Source organism: Vigna radiata, chromosome 10 (assembly GCF_000741045.1).
Source record: "Vigna radiata var. radiata cultivar VC1973A chromosome 10, Vradiata_ver6, whole genome shotgun sequence".
NCBI classification, from domain to species: Eukaryota; Viridiplantae; Streptophyta; class Magnoliopsida; order Fabales; family Fabaceae; genus Vigna; species Vigna radiata.
In genome coordinates, this window is record NC_028360.1 from 19,507,882 (window position 1) to 19,532,875 (window position 24,994).

The following is a 24,994-nucleotide window of genomic DNA, read 5'->3' on the forward strand; positions in this document are numbered from 1 at the left end:
CTATTAGAAAAGACTTTTGTATGTAGACTTATTATCTTCTTTGTCTTTTGATTAATTTCTTAATTAGTCTCACTTTAACAACTTATCAGCTTTTTTAATTCATGATTATCTGGAAGAACCTGTTATATTTAAGATGTTGCATAATTTCGAAACATAAAGTTTCTAAATATTATATACATAAAGTTTAGGAAAAATAAAATATTAATATGTTATATATGTCTATGTCATATATTTCTTTACTCCTCCTTATCATCAATAAATTATATATGTTATCTATACCTCATTACATAATATTAAATATTTATTTATGAAATTATTACCACCAATAATAATATATTGCTTACACAATCGTATTTTGACTTTTCCACTTTAGTAATTTGATGCCATTTAAGTAATATGATGATTTTAACTTTATCTTACCTTCTATTTTTTTTTTTCAATGATATAATTTCACATTACCATAGTATTCATATTATTATCAAACGTGAAAGAAATTCCAAAAGTTAAAGAAATAAAATGCATAAAAAATAATAAACATCTACAATCTATATAAACTTATCATTTTCTATCTATTTAAAAAGTATCTCAACTAAAAAGTTCAGATCTTATAAAGTTAATCATAATTAATTTTATATTTTCTAGTTAATTAATGTTGATTTAATATACATTTTAAATGTCTTGTACAAGAAGCGCTTTAATGTAATACTTATGCTAAAATAAATTGCTATTTCTTAATTTCATGGCAATACTAATAAAAAAATGACTAATTGATGAAAAGAAAAGAAAAATAACACTAAATGGCTAGAAAAACATCCTTGATTTTAAAAATTTAAACGAAAAAATAGTCATGCATATTTGAGATTAAAATCGAAAAATTTAAGTAGATATTAAAAATCATACAATAAATGTCAAATAGAGAAAATGTTGATCACACGTTCCAAATGCAAAACCAAACAAAAGTAAATGATGCAAGACTAAAACGAAATTATCGCAGAAACAAACAAAAAAGAAGTGTAGAAGGCCGAAAGGACTAACCCATGGAAATCTCATTTCGCTCTAAGAACAATTCAAAAACATAAGTGCATATATATATATATATATATATATATATATATATATATATATATATATATATATATATATATATATATATATATATTAAGGACTTCAATGTCGTATAAAGGAAGTGAAAAAATAATTTAATTAATATTAAAATGTGAAATATTACTAATTTATTTATTAATACTGAACTCGATTAACAATTATTTGTTGTGTAGAATAATTCACAATAACATTTTTAGAAGTATATATGTGGAAGTTAAATATAATAATAAGTAAATGAACACTACAAAACTAATTAATTTTCTATAAAATAGCCAAAGGTTAATTAATATGTTACAAAATCATTTTACCATATGTATAGTGAACTAATCTCAAACTTAACTATTATTAATATTTATATTAATATTACTTTTAAAATATGAAAATAATAAATGCACGTGTTTCTATGTTAAAATTTAGTTAAGCTTCTATCCTAAATCAGCATTTCACATTATACGGTACAAATGTTGTAGATGTGTATTTATAGATATAATCATAAATAATTTATATGATGATAAGGACATGTTTTACGTCATGTGAAATTTTGGATAAGGATTTAATTTTTTTCTTTCAGATAATAAGTGTTTACCTTAAATCAACCTGTTATGTCATTCCCAACTAGATTGTGCTTCTACTAATACACGAGCCTGCACATTTTCTAGGGGATAGTTATATAGATTTTTCTATTAATTTTGTATTCTTTTAAAATGAAAATTTGGTTGTGATAATTTTTTTATAAAAGCATGATTAATTATTTATATGGGATGAAAATTATAGAATTTTGTTTTCATATTCTCTTAAAAAAAATTATGAACAATATTTCTTGTAACTTTTTCACCAGCATTACAGATAAATTTTCTATTTTTTTTTTCAATTCCAGACAAAGATGAAAAATTCATAAAAAAAATATAGTATTAAAATATTCATTAAATAGCATAATATAAACTTATTTTAAAATATTTTAAAAAGAAAATTTTAAATCTAAGTCAATTTTATAATATTAATTTATAAAATAAAATTTACATTTATTTATATATTATAAATTAACTCTTATTTTTATAAAATATTCATTTAACTTTCCTATAAAATTATAATAAATATAATGTTATGTCTTTTGACTATGTGTGCGTGACTGCTGTTGACTCATTATGGTTATTAAATGCAATGTATAGTGTATTTCCATTTTCATTAGTAACAGAATAACTTTTTTTATCATAAATTAAAGTTTTAATATAGTATTAATTATACATTTAAATAAAATATCTGTAAAATTCAAATATTAAATCGTGATTAATTTTAGTTTTATCTATTATTAGCACCAACAACGTTTAAAATAAATATATTTAACTATAAAAAGCAAAATAATATAAAATTTGTTGAGAAATATATTTAAAATTTTACAAGCACATAAATACGTTTTATCCAAAAATAAATGGTATTTTAACTTACTGCTATTAGCTTGGATTTGAAAAATAAATCTTGAAATTTATGAATTTAAAAAAAAAATGTTTCGTTTTTTCTGTCTTTATAATTTCAATAACATATTTATTATATTTTATACATTATAATTATAATATTTACAATAACTTTTAAATAATTTATTGTCAACTTTGAGAAAAAAAAAACAAGTAGACTCAAAAATAGAAAAGTTCATAATTATTTCAGTAAAATAAAATAATTTATTAAGTTTGTTGATTCTCACAAAAATATTTTAGAAAACATAAAAAAATAGAGACGACAAAATGATGAACAGAAAAACCCTGGAGGGATGAAATAAGAAAGGCATGCATTAGCCACCTTCTTTTTCTAATGCCAAATGGCTTGCAATTACGTGGACTTCCATAACTAAAAATATTTTCATACCTGTTCTTTATTTTATATTTTTTTTATAATAGACAACACCAAAAGGACATAGATTTTAAGGATATACATTGATGAAAATATAATAAATATAAAATAATATACAAAATAAGATAAAATATAGAGTGGTATTGTTTATGTGCTTTTATAAACACATAGAATTTATGTGGTTCATGTTAATGAATATATTAGAATATTTGATTAAGTTTATAACATATCTGTGAAAAATAGATAAATAATGCCAATTTTAATATATATATCCAACTCAGTACAAACTATAATTCAATTAGACCAATTATCAACTAAATTATTATAAATCACCTTAATAATCCAACTCAGTCCAATCTAATTGGGTTGAATTTTATTTATTATTGGGTCAACTCAATTCAACAAAAACTAATCCCAGATGATATTTGAAAGACTTGATCCAACACTCATTTTTATATTTTTATGAACAATTTCTTTATGATTTTAACTGGATTTAACATAAAAAAAAAAACTGCAAAAACCTAACTTGTGAATCCTAAAAAATATATTAGTTTATCAATCAAATTAAAAAAAATGTTTGATGAAGTAACATAGATTTTCATTTATTTCCTCGGCAAACTCATTGAGTATTTTTTTAATTTCCTTTTTACAGTTGTTAAATCTTATTTTTTTTATGTTGTAAAGTAAAAAATAAATATTTTAGCTTTTATACAAACTTTTAATCCAAATGCATATTTTCTTAATCCTGCTGTTTAAATTTTATAGGAACTAAAGGAATTGAAATAATTTATATCAGAAATAAATAACTTATTTTTAAATATTAAATAAGTAAGATATACAATTTATTCATGTATAACTTAGCCGGTTTCTTTATTTTCTTCAATTACAAATTCTTTTTTCTTTTATTTTTTTATTTTTTTTTTCTGTTTTATCATTTAATTTAAATTTCATCACACCCCTATCAACATAAGGCATGAATATCTCTTTCTCAATCATTCAAATTATTATTATTTATCATTATCCTTATATTTATTATTATTAACATTTTCCTTACATTTTTTTTCTCTATTTATATTACATAACAATTTAATTTATTAATTTCAAATATATTTTATATGTTTAAACAATTATTTAATAAAACCTACATGTTTAAATATCTGTTTACATAAATTTAATTATATAAAAGAAGTTGAAATGTTAAAGTTCTAGTACACGTCTTAAAACCATGAAAAAAAGTGGCAACTGAATTTAACATCACTTTAACAAAATCGCTTTTCCAGTCACTTTTAGCCAGGTTGCTGCACCATCCCTATGATTAACTAAAATAATAAATATTAAATTAAGAGTTTAACTTATAAACAGCTATTTTTTGAAGGTAGTTTTTAAAAATAATATGAAATGCTTAATATTTTCTTAAAGAGATACTAAATTTCAGAATGCATTTTCAGATTTGACAGGTTCTAAATTGATTAAATTTTATTTGCGTCAGAAAAATGATGGTTCAGAAAATAATAAAAAGCGCCAATATGGGTGATATTATAATTAGGTGAAAACATAAGAATCAAAGAACCGGTCTTCTTCCAAACTACTCGTTATTTACTATACTACCCTTCATGCTGACACGCGTTTTTCTTGTAACCACGCGCTGCGCGTAACTTCCTTCCCACACGCTGGAAATGCCAGTTTGGCCTCTGTCCACGTCACCAATGTGGGCCCCATCCACTGTCAAACCCTAAATGCACAACACATTCACCCCAAATGCACTTCAAACTCAAATCCAAATCAAAACACGGGTCTGCTCCATCTAATGGTTCAGAATGCAACACGTGGAAGAATCAAGAAATCATCACCCTCCGTGCCAGATCTTGCGGTCAGCTTTCGGGACAGCTGAGAAAACAACGCCATCCGTTAGATCATGAATCAAGAACGAATCAACGGTAGATAGACCTTCCCGAAACACCCACGGGCAGATCTCATTGCCTTTAAGAAGCGGCTCTTGCCCCTTTCATTCCTCGCACAGATTAGGGTAACCCGAGCTACAAACCCTAAACGCTACGTCTAAACTTTTCCGACCTTCTCTTTCAAATCGGTGACTCCGCCGGCGGCGCGTAAGGGCTTCCGACAGCGCGTGAGGGTACAGTTCGCGCGTGATTCCCAGTTCACCGCTGACCTATGCGTTGTTCGACCCGCATTGGAGAGTTCACGCCGGAGAGACGGTGGAATCTCACCGGACGGCCGTGATTTCGCACCTCTATGGCTTCCGCCGTCCTTGCTAACCGGAACGAACCGAATTGGCCACAGCATAGAGGCGGTGGAGCTGGATTCATGGGAAAAGTACCTTTTTCTAACCCTAACCCTAGTTCTAATCCTAAATTAGCGAATAGCAAAAGGACCCAATCGGCGTCCGACGATGCTTCCTCTATCAACAGGAGATCGAACGACGCTGGCGTAAGTCACTCTCAATACGTGTGCTTCAGCATATCTACGTGCACAAAGAAGGAGCTCAACGACATCAAAAATCGCCTTGTGTCGGAGCTTGAACAGGTTCGCAAGTGCAGAAATCGAATCGAATCCGGCGAGTTACAGCCCGGGCAGAGCTCCAACGGCCACCCGAAGAAACCGTCAAGCAAAAAGGTTTCCGGCAACAAACGACCCTTACCCTTGAATTCCGTCAAGGAATTGAAACGGTCCCATTCGGAAGTTGGGAACACGATGAAGGTTTGCTCGCAGATTTTGCAGAAGCTGATGAAACACAAACATGGGTGGATCTTCAATGTTCCTGTTGATGTTGTCGGAATGGGACTCCACGATTACTATGATATAATTAAGCAACCCATGGATCTGGGTACTGTGAAGTCGAATCTCTCTAAGAACGTGTACTCCACGCCTGCGGATTTCGCTTCTGATGTGAGGTTAACTTTCAACAATGCACTGACTTATAACCCTAAGGGCCATGACGTATACACCATGGCGGAGCAGCTTCTGGCAAGGTTTGAGGAGCTGTATCGGCCGATGCGCGACAAATCTGAAGGTTGGATTAGACAAGATCAAGATTACGATGAGGAATTGCAGGCTAGTTCTTGGAGCCACGTGGAGCCGGAGAGGGTGAAAAAGAAGGAGAATCCAATCCCTCCTGCGAAATTGCAACAAGAGCCTCCCCAGCCCCCTGCGAGTTCATCAAACCCTCCATTGTTGCAGTCTCCCGTGCGTACGCCATCTCCATTGCGAGCNCCTCCTGTGAAGCCTTTGAAACAACCGAAGCCAAAGGCTAAGGATCCCAACAAGAGGGAGATGAGTCTGGAGGAGAAACACAAATTGGGGTTAGGGTTGCAGAGTTTGCCAGCAGAGAAAATGGAACAGGTGGTGCAGATTATAAGGAGGAGGAACGGGCATTTGAAGCNGGATGGGGATGAGATCGAGCTAGATATTGAGGCTGTTGACACAGAGACCCTTTGGGAACTTGATCGGTTAGTGACTAATTATAAGAAGATGGTTAGCAAGATTAAGAGGCNGGCATTGATGGGCAATATTAACAACAACAATGAGCAGTCTAGCAGAGGGAACGGGGTAAATTATCTGCCTAATTTTTGCTTAATGGGTTTGCATAATTGCCTAGCATTGACGATAGGGTTGAACGGGATATTAACTTTGTTGATTTTTATACCATTCATTGACAGGAATTGGCTGCTAGCGAGAAGGTTGATGGGGGTGCAGTTGAGGTGAAGAAGCCGAAGAAAGTAGAAGCAGGGGATGAGGATATTGACATTGGAGACGAGATGCCAATGAGTATGTTTCCCCCTGTGGAGATTGAGAAAGATAAAGATGTTGGTGGAGGACATGCAAGTAGTAGTTCTAGTAGCTCTGGCAGTTCAAGCAGTGATTCATCATCGTCTAGTGGTATCCACTTGTTCTCAACATAGCCTAGGATTGCATTTGAAAGTAGTTTTCCGAAGAAAAAAATGCTAATGTTTGATGGCTATTGCAGATTCGGATTCAGGGAGTTCCTCGGGGAGTGATTCTGAAGCAGACAATGGGCATTTGTAGCAGTCGACCCCGTGTGATTTTGAAACTTATGATCAAACTGATCTTTTGGGGTAGGCGGGTAAAGAAAATGGTTGCTTTATTTGCTTCCTCTGAGGGCTCGCTTGAATGGATGAGGTATGCAACGCCCATTCCATGTTGTTGTGTTATTTTCAAAGGTTATGGAATGTTAGACTAAATTTGTGATTATCTTTATTTTCAGGGATTGTGACCGTATGTTAGTTCGTTTTGGTAACGGTTGGATTGTGGCGCCGACCATTTGCTCCAGGACTTGTGGTGTCATAGTTGTACAAATGATTTGGAAACCGAAGTAATCGCCAAAACAATCTGTAGGCCAGAAAGTAGGCTTAAATGTGGTGAAAATTCTAGGATAGAATCGTTAAAGATTAGGAATAGATCCGAGAGAATTAGTGTTTTTTGAGTTTTACCTTGTACACATTACAACAGTAAATAGAATGGAACAACCTTCTTTGAAAAAGCTTTACTTTTTTGTATTGTGCTCTTTATATTTTCGTATTCTGTGCTTCGAAAGGAATTTTGGCATGTCTCATTTTATGTACTCGTTTATTGTATTTAATGTGACGAGCACATGCTTGATCAACCAAGGAACATCCATAAAGAGATGGAAACTAATTGAATAATTTAACTGAGATGGGAGAATCACAACAAAAGCAGTGTATAATTTGTGTGTCTGCGATGGAAGGACGCTTTGCCCAGAGAATTAGAAATCCAGCACCCTAGGTAATTAATACAGTATAATTGATACCAAATTCTTGATGAAAAAAATTACTAAATGCAGAACAAACATACTTCAACGAAGCTGCGCCTTTTGCAACTTGGGAGGACAAAACTTCTTTGAATTTAGTAATTGCTCGCGGGAGACAATAAAATTTGAAACGAACTCTTTCACCAGATAATAATAGTTTACAAAATCCATAGCATGTCCAAAAGAACAACTAAAAAAAATAACATCTAAACAATTAAGTTATACCAAAAATTCTCACTGCTAACTAACACCTCAAAGGTGTTAGTAGCACCGTTTTCATCACCATACAAGTCGAGCAAGTATCTCCTGAACAGCACTGTCTATTTCTATTTGTTTCCTTTTCTTCTGTCGCGTGTGGCAGCAATTGTTGTAAAGTGTGATGTTTATTTCTCCAACTTCTTCAAACTAATGAATTGCTCACCAAGTTGAGCCTCAAGGGCAGCTTCGGTATCAGGTGCCAAAGCTTTAAAATATTGCTTGGTGAGGTTAAGCTTAGACAGGATCTCCAAAACCTTGACATAAAACTTATGTACCTCTGTCCGCCTTGCCGGTTTACTTGGCACATTAGTTGCTAATTCTTTCATTAGATGAGAAAGTTTATCCAAATTGCTTTTAAGAATCTTTTTCGATGCATTCTGTTCATCACTGTTGCCTGACGTCAGCGACTTCATTATTTCCATTACCAAATCAAGAGCCTCGACTCGTCGAAAATCTGACTTGGCACTTCCACACCTCTCCAAAATAAAGCCAAATACACCATGTCCAATCCATGGTCGTCTTCGAAATATTTCTTTCAAAAACCCACATTTGATTTGAGATTTCTTATTTTCAAAATATCCCATTAATACGTCGCGGAAAATCTGAATAATCTTCTCCAATTCAGACTGAGAGAAATTTCTTGAATCAATAATTTTCAAAATCCAGAAGGTCGAGGTTTGGGCAAGAGATGAAACCATTTTTTGTCTGTTCCAGGCAGCTGATTGCTTTGATTTCTGTCTTTTAAATGGTCTTGAAGCTAGTTTTAGACTTTTTTCCAACAGAGATTCAAGAGTGGATAAATGTACACCATCACCTCTCGGATAATCCTTTGCTTTAAATATCTGCTTTTGTAATATTCCCCATATTCGCTGTGCAAGCTGCTCACTAACTTCTGCTGTCTGAGGGTTAACAAATGCCTGAGCCAAATTTGAGTAGACCATAAGAACTTGAGGCTTACCTGTAGAGTAGCAAAACACCATGAGCAATACATTAGAAGGACAAGGTAAAGGCTTGTCAGAAAATCATGTCAATATCACGTTAGTATTGCAACAAATAACCTCCACACGTTAGTAAAATGTAATTGTAAAATGTGAAATAGTATTATTCATTTTTTAACTTTTCTTATTACGTATACATAAGAGGAGAATAATAGCTACTCCAAGAATAAAGCTTAACCCAAAAAGTGATAAATACTGTACCTGGATTTTCATGAAGGAAAATTTCCAACAGTGAAAGGATTCGAAGTTTGAACAACACAAGCTGAGAATGGGCAGTTTCAGCCCCAGCATGATTTTTCTTTTCTTTGAATATCTGGGCAAGATATGTATCAATCCTGAACATAGCATCATCATCCATCCCACTATCAGAATCATCAGAAGCTTCAGAGTGGCCATGATCAGCCTCCTCCACCTCGACAACTGACTCAGAGTCATCTGTCTGGACGTCACTCTCACCTGTTTCAGCTTGATCAATTTCATCTTCAATATTGATAAAGTCATCATCATCATCCTCATCATCATCATCGTCTGCACTCGCTATAGCTGGATGTCTTGCAGGCTTTATCTGTTTCTTAATGATCCGCAACATTCGGATCAGTCCATCATCAGTGATATCACCACAAAAATATTTAAATACCTACACATAGTTAGCCGTGTTAGATAAAAGGAGAAACAGTAGATAAGACATTATATCTAGATCAAATTTAAATTACAAGCCCAACCCTACTATGTCTCCTTAAAGGATATTTTCTTGCAACAAATCTCTTTCGAACACTGCACAATTGTCAATCCATCTAAAACAAATCTACATCACATGTTCAAAACTCAGACCCCAACCAAGATTGCATTCATTATACTAGCTAGCATATCCATATCATCCATTCAAGATTTCAAGACAAGTAATACCTAGCCGGTTAAGCTATTTGAAATGGGAATATAATACTGGAAGAATGGCCTCAATCAACATACATTCAAGAATCATATGTGAAAAAATTCATCGAGACTTGCAAATGCTGGTTTTAGATATGATGGAAAGAAAAAAGAATCTAGAGGAAGCTACATCAAAATGGTGTCTGAAATTCAACAAATGAGTTGGGAATGGGGCATTCTGGTTTTGGCTACTAGTAGAATAGCACACCCGCCCTTAAAATGGAATAGGTATGACGTGCCTCCACGAAACAAGTACAGCTAGAGTGTCAGGAAAGCTCCATAAAGCCCATATAAAGAATTACTTGCAACCGTAGAAATCTAGTAACATTTCATTTAAACTAAACAAAATAAAAATAAACATGCCTGTTGGAAAAATAATGACTTGTTTCACTTTAGCAGCGGTTTATGTTATAGATAAATTTGAAGGGATTTTAAATTGGGGAGAAGTTTGAACACATACATTCCATTGTTAATTGAATATCTGAACATCTAAACTGTCCCATCAAAAATAAAATCAAGAATAACTAATCCCCAAAGATGAAATTTACAGTTTCTGCATATAGTCCTAGGTGAAGTTGTTGTTCTAATCTACTGAATGTACAATTGTGAAGTTGGAAAAGATAATTTTCTTCTTAATCACTTCAATGAAAGTTGTAAAAGATAAACACCACATATTTTATCATAACCTGTTCTATGGAAGATCGCATAGGAGCTGATGATTGTGGTAGCAGAGAGAGTAATGTATCCACAAGAACGTCCATCAGTTCGGGAGCATCATCAACCTCCACATCTTCTCCAGAGGACTCAGGAAGATCAGAACCAGAAAATGCTTTCTTACAACAAATAATGAGTTCAGATGCAGCTTCGGCGTACTCCCCTGGACAAAGAAGTACTTGCAGAAGCAGTTGGATGAGCAAGTATCTCAATGCAAGCAATCTATTAGCATCAGTGTTACAATCATGGCTCCGTTCCTGATTAACATTACCACAATATAAAAGAGAAGAGTATAATTAGGATATACATACATACATACATACATACATTATATATATATATATATATATATATATATATATATATATATATATATTGAACAAATGCCATTCAACAAAAAATTATTTAATTGCAAAAATACAGAAGCACACAGACAGACAACATGCTTCTCCTCATCCTCCTAAAACTTCATAACTACAGTATAAATTAGAAACGTAAACGCATTTAATATATTCAGAACACGATGATAAGCAATACTTTTTTCATTTAGAGAATAACAAGAAAATCAGACTATAAAATCAGATTACAAGAATATATATATATATATATATATATATATATATATATATATATATATATATATATATATATATATATAAAATAACCACAATATCTAAGGTTTACCATCATCACCCAGTTATTTTTCCTACTTTCGTTTTGTTGAACAGATTAAACAATTTTTTGATCCTCACCATGTAAATTGCAAGGAATGTATTAGCATTTTTATCTTTCATATTCCTAACTTACCAACAATAAGCACTACAGACTACACTTTCTGCTAATCTGCCCAGAGACACTAAGAAGCTAAATATACCAGATCTTGGGAAACAATCATACAAGTATAAAAAATTCTAAAAAAAATGCCTTAAATATTCTAAAAAGAATCATACAAGCCCAAAATACAGGGATGGTAGGGACATACACAAGGAAAAACAACTAACAACTCATTAGCAAATGGAATTACCTAGCACCAACTTTTTATCTAAGCATCAAAAGGTCACAAGATTCATTACCTCTCTGGATAATCTTGTTTCCACTGCCTGCAAACTTTTTACTGCCTTTTGATCTACATCATCTAAAGACCGGAAGAGGGAAACAGAAGGAATGTTGCAAAAGGTGCCAAAGAATTTCATGAAGTATGAACCAAGATCATTTGGCTCAGAGCTATTAGCCAAAGGACGAGAGCCCTCCCCTTTCTGAGCATTTGCCAATAACAATTGCAGCTGGTTTATACACATCTTGCAGAGAGAATTTGATGTGGGGGATTTTGGCCATCTGAATTTCTCCACTAACTCAAATGACGTTACCTCAGAGCCAAGAGAGGCGGTGAATAGACCCTGAACAGCCAAAAACTTCATGATTTCTTTCTGTATTCGGAACTTCTCATCATCACCTAGCTTCAAGAATTTTAAAATACTGGGAAGGGATTCTATAACCCAACTCTTCAAGAAGTCAGAATTCCCATTGGACCTGGGAGAATCCTTATCCTCAATAGATCCTATTTCAGAATTTTCATCTGTGGTTTGACTCTGGTCTGAAGGTTCCTCCACAGCGTTACCTTCATCCACAAACAGGTTAATTAAGTTCTGGACAAAGAGCATGCAACCAGGTTCAGTTTTGAACTGTGACATAAAATCTTTAACATGTTTTGTTCGTGTTACACGATCAAATTTTCCACTGCTGTGCTTCTGAATAGCCACTATAACAGCAACTCTTCTGACATCGTCATCCCCCACCCAATCTGACAACTGTTTAAGAAAATGCTGAGCTACTTTATACAGCCATGTGTTCTTTGCGGATAGTACATCCACCATGCACTGAACAACTTTATATGACAGAACAACAGGAAGTAATGACGCAGGCAGCTTTTGGAGTAGAAGAAAGAGAACATCAAAAGCTAAGTGTTTCCGGTCATGAGATGACATGAGAAGGGATTCTTCAATAATTATTTCACAAAAAGACTGAAGATTCCCCACAATTTCTTCATCGGAAGAGCTAGACTTTCGGCTTTTTTTGTGTTTCTTTAATGAATTTGAAGCGGATGCTGCATCTTCTATTTGCACAATAGTATTAGGTAAGAGAATATTTATCAAAACTGGCCAGACACTATGAAGCCGAGGTTGACAAAATGTTGATTCCTGCCAAATTTGGAAAATAAGTTAAAAATTCTTTCTATTACTTCATCCAAAACAGACAGTATTGGCCACATATTAGCAAATTTATATAATCTACCTTCAAGCAATTACTTAGAGAAGACAGGTGATCAGCAGAGAAAAACTGGCCAGAGCTGAATGGATTTGGTAGTAATTTTCCAAACAAGGAACTGTCCATACAGCTCTTGTCTCTAAGTTTTAAAGCCAGTAACAAAGCATCAGGATTTCCTACTTCTATAGCAGCTTCAAACCACTCATGCAGTCCTGGAGCTTCAAGAACATGATTCACCAAGGCTTCAACGGGCAACTATGATAATAAAATAAGTAATAAGCAATAAGCAATAGCATGTAACAGTGTAAGGTGAGTTTCAGAATAACAAGCAAATGCTGTGACCATTAGTCAAATAAAAACCTTCTAAGAAAATAACCCATGAGAGAATCTCAAGGTTCAGCAAATGACCCGATCAGAAAATGATCTACTTGTGGCATACACACTTCCAACAAAGTAAGTGGTTTTGCACGTGCCTATGAGAACATATGCAGTTGCATGTGAGCATACAAGGATATGCTAAGAGTAGAAATGTTTGTGAATCATAAAATAGCACCAAAAGGAGAATAATAATAGCCTGAGACCCAGAAGAAATTTGAAGAATATCATACACAATTCAAGAATCTGACATAAAATGCATAAGCAATTTGTCCTAGAATGCACCAAAATATCCCATAAGTCAAAAAGGCTATTTTCACATTATTACAGATATACTTACTAGTAGCAATGGCAATAGAAAATCTCTCTTTTACCCATGTATATGGGTGGATAGAAAAATCTTTTTTGCGGGAATGTGAGTAAAGAATAATCATGTCAAGACTGATTTATAAGAAAAACTCTTTTAAGATTTTAATATACAAACCTTTTCAACCATATCTAATATTATTAGAACAACCGGCTCTTGCAAGTATCGCTTTTTATTGGCAAGAGAAATAAGTACATTAATAAATTCTCTTATGTAAGGAGTGTTTTTATCTATATTCCACTCCATTATAAGTCTTCCTGATCGTGCCAAAGCTCCATAGGCAAATAAGCGCCCTAATAGACAATCTTTTGCTTCCTGCACACGAGGAGCATGCAAATATTATAATATAGCCATTATCGGTAACATCTAAAACAAAATAACCATGCCACTGATTTCTTACCTGACCCTTCATTGATGAAGTTACTTCCAGCAAATTCACTACAAGTTTAAGGAATGATTCAACCTTAATATTATAAAGAGTGCCAGCTAAAACCGTTAAACCTAATGCAAAACCTTGTCGCGCACACTGAAAAAGAAATAAAAAAGTGAGCAAAAGATCAGCAATCAACTTCCAGAGTCAACAAGCAGATTTTACTTATTCTAGCAAAAACCTATGTAATCAACATCAAGATAAAAATTAAACATGATCAGCAACATTTTCCTGGCACAATTCAGAGAGAGACGATAATCAAATATATTTCTAAATAAAAGTTGCAACAAAAAACCTTATGATCCATGCTAACGTCGTATAAACGGCATTTCAAATATGAAAAGCCTGAATATCATACATGCTTCTTTCATTTAAAAGCTTAAAACATATCCTTCTTCGAACCAGTTTAACAGAACATTTAAACTCAAAAAAAAAAAAAAAACATGATAAACATGATAAATTAGGTATCAAATAAATCTTGAAAACACAAAACATATTCCAAGATTTAAAACAAGACTTCCCACACTCCAATACCCAAAACAGAAAAATATTACACAATACCACAAACCTCTCTGGACGAAGAAACACCGCGGATGAGCCTACGAACAGCGTATCTCACAGACGGAGCACAGTTATCCAATCCATCGTCTTTCTCCGCTTCCAACTTGAATCCACCCTCGCCATTCTCCTTCTCCTCACGCGTATCATAGGCGCTCTGAACCGCCTTCAACTCCGTCACCATTTGTTTTGCGGCTGCTTCCCTCGCCGCCTCGGACGCCGCCGCAAGGTCCTTGAATACACCGATGTGAAACTCCGGGAGAGCGCCGGCGGCGGTACTAGGCACTGGTTTGGATTCATAAGCTACAGGCTCGGGTTGCGGTTGTGATGACGTACGGCGCCGCTTTTTGTCCAAGGCTTTGCGCTTCTTCTTCCTCTCCATTGGCTTGACTGAAGGTTCTTGCTGACCATCACCGGAGGTGACAGTGGTCTTGGATTTCTTGTTGGGCGGTTTGGGAGAATCGTTGGTGGCGAGGGTTTGTTCCTCGGCCACGGAGCTCTTCTTCTTACTGCTACTACCCATTGGTTTTGCGGCGGAAGACGGCGTCGTTGGGGGGTTTAAGTTAGGGTTAGGTCCCCTCCAATTCTTAAACCTCTGAAATACTCTCACACTCGCTTCTCTGTCAGCAAAGCTAACAATATTGGAGTCTTTACTTTTGAATTCATATTTATTTCTTTATTTCCAAATCTACCTTTAATTGTATGGAATTTCTATTCAAAAATATAAAATATTAATATTTACAAAATATGTAGAAAATATATATGTATTTAATTGTCAAAATTAGACTTGTCCAAACCGTAACATGATGTGACTGGTAATTTAGTGATTTAAATTAGTGACTTGAAAAAATAATTAGTGAATTAAACGTGTTTCTCGCTAATTCACTTAATTATAATTTTATATATTAGATTAAAAATTAGTCTACATAACAAAATTTACATTTTGGTCCACATCCATTTTAATAACACTGGTCAAAACAGGTAACTCGGTCTAGTTCACCACGGTTAATCACTTAGTGAGTCAACTCAACCTAACTCATTTAATATTAAGTCGAAAAAATTTGAACTCGACCGAACTTACCAGAGGTTAGTGGGTCAAAAGAGTTAGTTTACTACTTAATTATAGTTTTTTTTAATCTAAAAACATTACAAATTTTGTCTAATTCAAATCTAAATAAATTTAACTTTCGTCTTAAACTGCAAAGACAATTCAAAATAAAAAATATAAATATATCACACAATCCAAATGTAATTAAAAAACAAGCACAGAAACTAAACAAATAAATTTTTAAAATTGATAATTTTTGTGTCACTTGTCCATTTATAATATTATAATATAAATCTATAATATGTTTCCAAACATCTCTTTCTTTATCTCATCTACCGCACAATTAAAAAAAGTACTAACTAATAATATTGAAATATAAAATAATAAATAATTAAATTAAATTAACTAGATTGATGAGTCAATCCGATTCACCAAATTCAATCCGAATAAGTCGAATCTTAAGTAAATCAAATTGAAAATTAAACAATAAAGAAAGAAAAATATTTTTTCAACCTTAATTTGACCTGTATTATTGGTGAGTCAAGTTGACCATTGTTTCTAAAAGTAGATTTTTTTTAATTATAGTGCAATTTTAGGAGATGCAAGTCCTCCACTAAGTTTTATTTTTCTTTACAAAATTAAAGCAGAATTCATGTGTATTCATAATAAAGAAATAAAGCAATATATAAATTATTTTATATTTTATTTTAAGTCCGTTTTTCTAATTTATAATAAATAGATACATTTAAAAAATTAAGAAGAGAAAAAAAAAGTCATTAGCATTGGGCAAAATACCAATTTACTCCTCTTTTTTCTTGTAAATATATATCTGTACATTTGGCAAACAAAAATTTAGCATTTTGAAAAAGAAAAAATGTCACTATATCATTTGAAGTAATAAAATTTTAATTATATTTATTTTTTATTTAACTTAAAATCTTAATATATATTATTATATTGCAAAAAAAATTGTAAAATAAGATATTTTTTTTGTAAAAGTGAGTGTATTTTTTAAAATGATATAACATATTAAGATTTTAAGTTAAAAAATAAAATAAATATTATTATTTAAAATTGTGGAATGGATGTTGTTATAATAATTATTTTCATGTATTATCCTTAAGTTGAAATACAGGAATAAAGTGTTGGAAACATCTATAAGTTGAATTTAGTTATGTTGAGTGCAATTCCTTGATCTTGCATGTATATATAAGCTTTTCATTATAAATAGAATATTGTGAGAAGGGTCATTTAACCTCTATCAATTTTGAATCTCAAGTCATGTTTTTGGTTTAAAGATGTTAAAAATAATATCACCCTTATACAATATCTTTTTAATTTTTATAAATCAGGGCAAGTTTAAACTTGACCACGTTATCTTATTTTTTAAATTAATTTTTATTATACTACAGTGATTATTAATATATATATATATATATATATATATTAATAATTAAATATATTTTTTAATTTTTAAATTTAAATATGAAATCTAAAGTGAATTAATATTTTTTTTAGGTTAGATCTTATCTTTTTTATTCGTCTCACACCGATCTTTTGTTTATTTGTTCTCAGTTCTATTTTTCAAAAATTTATAAAATCATGTTATTGTCATTAATAACATATTAACACAGTTAAAAAAAATATCTTTTGATTTTTTTTCATTTTTTAAAATAGTTTTTAATTATATTTTAAATTTTTAGAAAAATTATAAAAAAATAAAAATATGTCACATATCAAATTGACCTCATGTCAAATAACAATAACACGTGTCATTGTCGTGTCACTGTCGTATCACATGTCATTACATTAATTTTTATTTGGTGACGTATTTCTATTATCTCAATTTAGTCTTGAAAAACATTAAACAATTTTATCTCACCCTAAATTAAAATAAAATTTATTTTATATAAATATTCTAAAATATTTTTACCAAAATTTATATTTTTATCAAATATTTTGACAAGATTAAATTTATTCATAGTTATTAATTATAAAGTTAAAACAAAAATGCACTTACATGATACATGATACCCCAGTTTAGATTTTTAGACTTTGTAAATAAATTAATAACATAGAATTTCATTTTTTTATATAAAAAATTGGAAAAAATTTCATAAAAACCCTGTAACCCGTTACCATCTCCACTTAGAGATTAAGTAACTATGTTGATTAAGTATCTATGGAGATAAGAAATAAAAACATAATGCTTTGAATACTTTTGGTTCATTGGTCTTAAATTCTTGTTTGCGTGAACAATAATCACAATAATTATAATAAGTTTTATCTTTTTTAGAGCTAATAGAGGCTAAATCACTATGAACTATACTTGATTTATATAAAATGTTATTAGCCCAAAAATGAATAATTATCAGTTTGACAATATTTCATATGGTTTAGCTTTCATAATGGTTTTAAAAAAATACAATTTTGAATTCCTTAATAACTTTTTAAAATACAATAATTTATATAATTATTTATATAGCATTGACTTATATAATAGTTAAAATCATGATAAGGTAGGAAAAAAGTAGTTATATTTTATTAATTAGGAAAGTCTAGAATCATTTGATGAATAAAATGTTGCATATAATTTCTAGAGAGGAAAACTTAATTTTGTAAAATACACACCTTAAAACGAGTAAAGTAAAATATTGAAATCACACAATATATGTGTACTACAACAATCAATTTAGAACAATAACACACATGAATAACTATAGTATACACAATTCATAATAAACAGAAAAAATTATAGAAAAATGTAATGACTGGAATGCTTATAAAAATATATTAAACCTATATTTCTCTAAACTAACTTTTGTATATCAATTGTGATGGTAAAGATGGTGAAAGTTAAGAGAATATGTTTATTCTTGTATTGCTAACTCTACACACTCAATGACTAGAAAAGTCACACAACATACTAACCATGTCAGTGTGATACTGCAACGGTACTCATTCATAATACCAATCGCTTTTACTATTCATACTTGGAAACATTTTCTCAATGATAAAGTGCTGCTAAAAGTCCCATAACTCAATGATATTACAAAATTTAAATTGAATGATTGTTGGAAGTTTGGCCTCGTCTGCGGAGGCAAGGTACGAGAAGGCAAAACTTTGAATATCGTCATTCAAGAGCATAATCCAGTACTACACTACACATAGGAAAGGCCTCAAGGTAAAAAAAAATGAACTCCAACCTTTAGTACAAAAATAAGTGACCTTATATGATATGCTAAATGAGAAAAAGATGATTCATCTCTCTAACTTATGATCTAAACAATGCATCAGAATGTAGTGGGATATAACCCTTCCTCGCCTCACTTCTTGACCTCCTCATACTCTGCCTCTGGAGCCTGGTCCCCACCCTGTGAACCACCGGCTGAGGAACCGCCACTAGAATCACCTGACATGTGCTGCCCAATTTTCGATACAGCTTTGTTTGCAGCATCAAGCTTAGACTTAATTTCATCAACATTATCCCCAGATATCGCCTTTCTCAAATCCGAAACTGCATCCTCAATTTCTTTGGCCACTTCACTGGGAATCTTCTCCCTGTATTCCCCTAAACTCTTCTCAATGCTATATATAGTAGTGTCAGCAGTATTTCTAACGTCAATAAGAGCCTTTCTTTCTTGGTCTTTCTGAGCGTGCAATTCTGCTTCTTTAACCATCTTTTCAATCTCATCTTCCGAGAGTCCGCCAGATGACCGAATGGTGATTTGTTGTTCTTTCCCAGTAGACTTGTCTTTAGCAGAGACGGTAACTATACCATTGGCATCAATGTCAAACGTGACCTCAATCTGAGGAAGACCTCTGGGAGCAGGAGGAATACCAACAAGGTCAAATTCTCCAAGCATTTTGTTGTCTGCAGCCATTTCCCGCTCACCTTGTAGCACCTTGATACCGACCTGAGTTTGATTGTCGGCTGCAGTTGAAAAGACCTGAAAAAATGATGCAATTCAGAAAAGATTCATAAACATAGCAATAATGCATACTCCGGAGAAGAAGAGCCTGTATATTTAAACCTTAACAGTGTATATATATTGCAGTAGATACACATTACTTCATGGGGAACTTTAATTAAACAACCTTGACTGTGTATATTGACTGTATACGTATGATTTCAATGTTAAATTAGAAAGAATTTTCTAAAGCAATCGTTAGTAGCATTAAGGATTACCTGACTCTTCTTAGTGGGAATAGTTGTGTTGCGGTTGATCAACCTAGTAAAGATACCTCCCAAAGTCTCAATACCCAGAGAAAGCGGAGTTACATCCAGGAGCAGTAGCTCTTTAACATCTCCACGTAGGATACCACCTTGGATTGCCGCCCCCATGGCAACTGCCTCATCAGGATTTACACCTTTGCTGGGAGACTTTCCAAATATCTCTGAAACCACCTCTTGGACTTTGGGTACCCTAGTCATCCCTCCGACAAGAAGAACCTCATCAACATCCTTGACAGAGATGTTAGCATCCTTCAGACAGCTTTTGCATGGTGCCTTGGTCCTTTCGATCAAGTTATTTACCAAGGCCTCAAACTTAGATCTAGTCAATGTTATGTTCAGATGCTTAGCACCAGAAGCATCAGCAGTAATGAAAGGCAGGTTGATTTCAGTTTGAGATGTTGAAGACAGCTCTATCTTGGCTTTCTCAGCAGCTTCACGAAGCCTCTGCAGTGCAAGCCTGTCCTTTGAAAGGTCAATACTCTCGGTTCTTTTAAATTCGTTCACCAGAAAATCCAACAAGGCATTGTCAAAATCCTCTCCTCCCAAGAAAGTGTCACCATTTGTTGCTTTCACCTTAATACGAAGATGATGTCAGTACAATCTCGTCCTATTATTAATTTTGACAGGTTAAGAAGGAACGAAAGACGTGGAAGAGACAAATCAGCATACCTCAAACACGCCATTCGAAATTTCTAAGATGGATACATCAAATGTTCCACCTCCAAGGTCAAAAACAGCAATGAGACCCTCCTTGTTGTTCATTCCGTATGAAAGTGCAGCAGCAGTGGGTTCATTGATAATTCTCTGCACATCAAGACCTGCAATTCTACCAGCATCTTTTGTTGCCTGCCTCTGAGCATCATTGAAATAAGCCGGTACAGTAATTACCGCCTTCGTAACCGACTTTCCAAGATAAGCTTCTGCAGTTTCCTTCATCTTGGTGAGAACAAAAGCACCAATTTGGCTAGGAGAATACTGTTGTCCATTAGCCTCAACCCACGCATCACCATTTGGAGCCTTAACAATCTTGAACGGAACCATTTTCATCTCCTTTTGTGTTTGAGGATCATCAAATCGTCTACCGATCAAACGCTTGGTACCAAAGACAGTGTTTGTCGGGTTAGTTACAGCTTGACGTTTGGCTGGGGTACCAACAAGCAGCTCCCCTTTCTGGTTAAAAGCAACCACAGACGGTGTTGTTCTAGCACCCTCAGAATTCTCAATAACTTTGGGGTTCTGAAAAGATATATCTTGAGTCAGCACAAATAGCATACATACACAAACAAACAATCCAAAAGTGAACACACATTATTGTTACCTTTCCTTCCATGACGGAAACACATGAATTGGTTGTACCTAAATCAATACCAATGACATCATTTCCAGCAGGTCTTGAACTGTAGTGAAGATGAAAAATCACAGTGAATAATTTTGATCAACACCTGATGAGGAGGATTATTACAAAACCATAACAACTAATCGCACCTGAATGGTCGAGCCAAACAAGACCACTTCTGAGCTACATATGCAGGCTTAGTGCTTCCCGTCAACTGCACAAAAACGTGAAAGTAAGAAAGTCTTCCACCAAAACAACAGTTGTCACACATTATTCAGAACGCAACTCAAAATGGACAACGGCATAATGACAACAATAACCCGAGTACTTTTTTGAGTACCCAAAAGTCCAATAAAATTAAAAATAAAAGAACGGAGGCGAGGTTTAAAGTTAGACGTAGAATAAAGCAATTAAAGAATTGCTAAAAAAGCAGGCCATGATTCATGAAAAACACAGACTAAAACTGATATAAGCAGTATCATTGAGCAGCTACGAAGTCCAACAAAACAAGGATGATTTAGAAAAAAACTTCAGTCAGTACAATTACTGCTTTATAACCCGTATACAATTTTAGCGTAAAATTCACATTCATAACACAGTTTCTAAAGATTCAAATTCAAGGATCTAGAGCATAAGGACTAGTGAACTATAGATGTTTTTCCTTAACCATAAGTTTGCACGCAGCGACACATCGATATCCCACAACCAAGAAAACACAAGATAAAAAATTAGAATAAAGAAAAATAGAAATCTAAAATTATAAACAATTCGAGTCAAAACATGATCAAAATCAATAAATAGATAGCTCAAAACAAAACATGAGAAACAGAAATAGTTAAGGCCTATATGAATCAAATCGGGAAAACCAGGTAACATGGAGCAACCATCACAACAAGGAATCATATAAATAATGAAAAGAAGAAGGCACGGAAGAGGCAAAGGTGCTACCGAGCGATAAGCAGAGAAGGTGGCGGAGGCGACATCACGGCGGCGGAGAGAGCGAAGCACGGCAGCCATAACCAAAAGCAGAGATTGATCAGAAGTAAATGAAGATACGTGAAGGAGTTGAGATGTGTTTTTATATCTCTGAGAAGAAGGGTTTAGGGTTTTGGTCCTTGGAATAGGAAAAAGAAAAGAAAACGGTGTCGGTTCCAGAGGAAGGTGGCAGATTGTTCTAGTTCTTCTACTTTGAATGAGAGAGAAACTCAGACTACGAAGGTTCTAGATGGTCACTCCAAACGGTGTCGTCAAGGGTATTTGGTTGGGTTATGTGGCACGTAGGACTACCACGCACACAACTCCTACATTGGTTGGTAGGTGTACTCTTTTGTTATGACAGTTTCATAATTCTATATTTAGATGGAATGTGGTACATGTTTATGATCCTGTAAATACTGATGAATTGTTAAATTTAATAAATTATATGTTCACAAATTTAAATAGTTTTTTTTTCTTTCTATTTTTCATAATTAGGACTTGGGCCAGCCTGAATATTGTCAAATTTTCTTTCTATTTTTTTCATACAATATTGCCAATTTGGTTAATCTTCTTTTAAGTACCACAGCTAACTGTGCGAATCACACTTCAAAAACGGTACAGTTTTTAAACTTCTTTCAGATAAAATATAACTCATAAAAAGTATCGATAATTTTATTATTCTGTTGTTCAAATAATTAGAGTTTAATTAAAAAAATTACGAGCCAAATTCAACAGACAAGAAAAAAAAGGATAAAAACCTTCCCATGGATAAAACAAAATCAATACATGAACAATTGTTTCGTGAGAAAAATTGAAATTTATTATGAAGAGCAGAAGAAAGTAATTAATTACAACCCCTGGGAAGCAACTTGGCATGGTTCTGCATGATCTATCAGTGACAATTAATAATATCAGAAATTAAACCAAAAAAGAAAATTACACTGTACAAGTTTGAAATGTAGTCATGACAGAAAGTAATGGACCCTCTTCTAAATGTGGGGGAGGGTTACAATGAAAGAATCACAATCTCCATTTTACTCAATCTGAGAAGTCGTGCCTCATGAGAATTTCATTTAGACTTCAGATGATTGTTTTACTGACAACAATTGTCAGTTTATTAAGTTTCTTATGTATGTGTCATTGAAAAGCAGCTGATAAAATGGCTTTCAAGCGAGGCATGCTGGGAAAACAGATGTATGTACTGATCGGCTTATATGTTGTTCATTCGTAGATGAAATAGGCAATGACATGAACCATTAAATCCGCAGATAGCCCCCTCTGTCTTGATCTCCCATTCTCAATGATCTCCTCAGCAATGACTTCCTGTTCAGTGACCAGTTTCTTCTCAGAGCCCTCTTATTTCGCCATGCAGCAGCTATACGAGTATAAAGGGCCGGGAAAATGAAACAGAGCAGTACAAGAAATAACATTGCAACGCAGAGTAAGATGACATTGCGAAAACCATCTTTTAGCTCTGGGGCATTTTGACCTGTCCATGGAACTCCTCCAACATTCATGCCAAAGACTGCAATCACAGTTCAAGAATAACAAAATCAAACCAGTATGGAATGGTCAGTGGACATTGATAACAAACAGTTCATAACAAATATATTCTGATTAAGCATTTGTGGTTAATAAGAGTTGACCATTGGACGGAGTGCTTATGGAGTTTCTGTGATACACCAGTAAATATCGGTGCAAAAATCTTTTAACCTGTTTGGTTTCATGTTTACAGGCAAAAATTCACATCCAAACTAATTAATTAGCTTTTCCATCAAAGGAAAAATGGACGCGGTTTTTATTAAAACTGACATGAGTCTAAGCATGCAATTTGTTGTGGACTATGGACCATGATTGTGTACTTCTATAAACAAGTAAAAATTAGTGATGTGTAATCGTAAAGGAGAAAAATTGCTTAAAATGTCAGATTAAGATGTGAGGTTGGAGAGAAAAGTTTGTTTCCTAGTGAAGTGAACAATAAAATTAAGTTTTGCATGATGGCGGAACCAACTTAAAACATTCTCTAGTCTAACTCTAACTGAATCCTTGCAAGGTGAAACATTATCTCCACTTATATACATTTTGGAATTATCTGCCGTCAAAGTAAGATTTGAATCTGTCTCTCTCAATAGTGTCCAATACAGGGTTAGGTATCTGGATAACATGTTGGGTGATCCTTTTAGTGGATTTAGAGAAGGCTCTAATACTGTGTAAGGTCTAAATCGAACTCAATTTTACAAAACCAGTTTATTTAATGAAAATTATCCCTTCTTATATATAGTATTTTGGTACTATCTCTAGTTGATATAGAATTTACGTTTTTCCAAACACATGTAAAGAGACAAGAAAAAGAAAGGAACCGGGTTGAGATGCTCTAACCTCCTGTTACTATCGACAAAGGGAGGAATATTATTGAAAGGAAAGAGAGATAATACAGCTTTCTGTTTATTTGCTCCGATTGCCAGCTGTCTAAACCGGCCTGAATTGCTGTGACACGATTTACTATAAACCCTACATTCTCCTTCATCCTCCTTAACCTTCCAATTAGATCTTCAAGGGAGTTAAGGTCATCACTGGCAAACCATTTTTTTGAAGAGCATTTTTCTTTGACTCGGAGATATACTTGCTCTCCATGGGCAATCACCTGAATAGAATTTAATTGAAACAAAACCAAAAGGAAGTTTAGTTCATACAAATAAATTTTGTTATATATGCTGACAATCTGCTCTTTCCTTCTTCATTTC

General features: G+C 33.3%; 4 protein-coding genes across 4 annotated transcripts in view; 1 reads left to right on the top strand and 3 right to left on the bottom strand.

Moving 5' to 3' along the window:
* Positions 1-4,954: 4,954 nt before the first annotated feature.
* Positions 4,955-7,496, top strand: LOC106775686 (transcription factor GTE7). Its single transcript, XM_014662837.2, has 4 exons — positions 4,955-6,516; positions 6,627-6,846; positions 6,935-7,107; positions 7,193-7,496. The coding sequence occupies exons 1-3, from the start codon at positions 5,203-5,205 to the stop codon at positions 6,991-6,993; spliced, it is 1,593 nt and encodes a 530-aa protein (XP_014518323.1). The 5' UTR covers positions 4,955-5,202; the 3' UTR covers positions 6,994-7,107; positions 7,193-7,496.
* A 374-nt stretch (positions 7,497-7,870) lies between these two features.
* LOC106775685 (DNA polymerase V) lies at positions 7,871-15,311 on the bottom strand. Its single transcript, XM_014662836.2, has 8 exons — positions 14,662-15,311; positions 14,064-14,189; positions 13,781-13,978; positions 12,949-13,176; positions 11,730-12,854; positions 10,629-10,913; positions 9,214-9,649; positions 7,871-8,972 (listed from the first exon to the last, which is right to left on the bottom strand). Exons 1-8 carry the CDS (start codon positions 15,172-15,174, stop codon positions 8,140-8,142), a joined length of 3,744 nt encoding a protein of 1,247 aa, XP_014518322.1. The 5' UTR covers positions 15,175-15,311; the 3' UTR covers positions 7,871-8,139.
* A 3,407-nt stretch (positions 15,312-18,718) lies between these two features.
* On the bottom strand, positions 18,719-22,448 carry LOC106775968 (heat shock 70 kDa protein, mitochondrial). Its single transcript, XM_014663237.2, has 6 exons — positions 22,221-22,448; positions 21,422-21,486; positions 21,255-21,333; positions 20,606-21,172; positions 19,889-20,509; positions 18,719-19,649 (listed from the first exon to the last, which is right to left on the bottom strand). Exons 1-6 carry the CDS (start codon positions 22,287-22,289, stop codon positions 19,026-19,028), a joined length of 2,025 nt encoding a protein of 674 aa, XP_014518723.1. The 5' UTR covers positions 22,290-22,448; the 3' UTR covers positions 18,719-19,025.
* Positions 22,449-23,047: 599 nt separating this feature from the next.
* Positions 23,048-24,994, bottom strand: part of LOC106776183 (zinc transport protein ZntB) — a 5,149-nt gene continuing 3,202 nt past the window's right edge. The window contains exons 4-5 of the mRNA XM_014663553.2: positions 24,630-24,894; positions 23,048-23,775 (exon numbers count right to left, since the gene is read on the bottom strand). Of these exons, the coding sequence (XP_014519039.1) occupies positions 23,507-23,775; positions 24,630-24,894 (534 nt within the window). The 3' untranslated portion in view covers positions 23,048-23,506. The remainder of the gene's footprint in view (positions 23,776-24,629; positions 24,895-24,994) is intronic.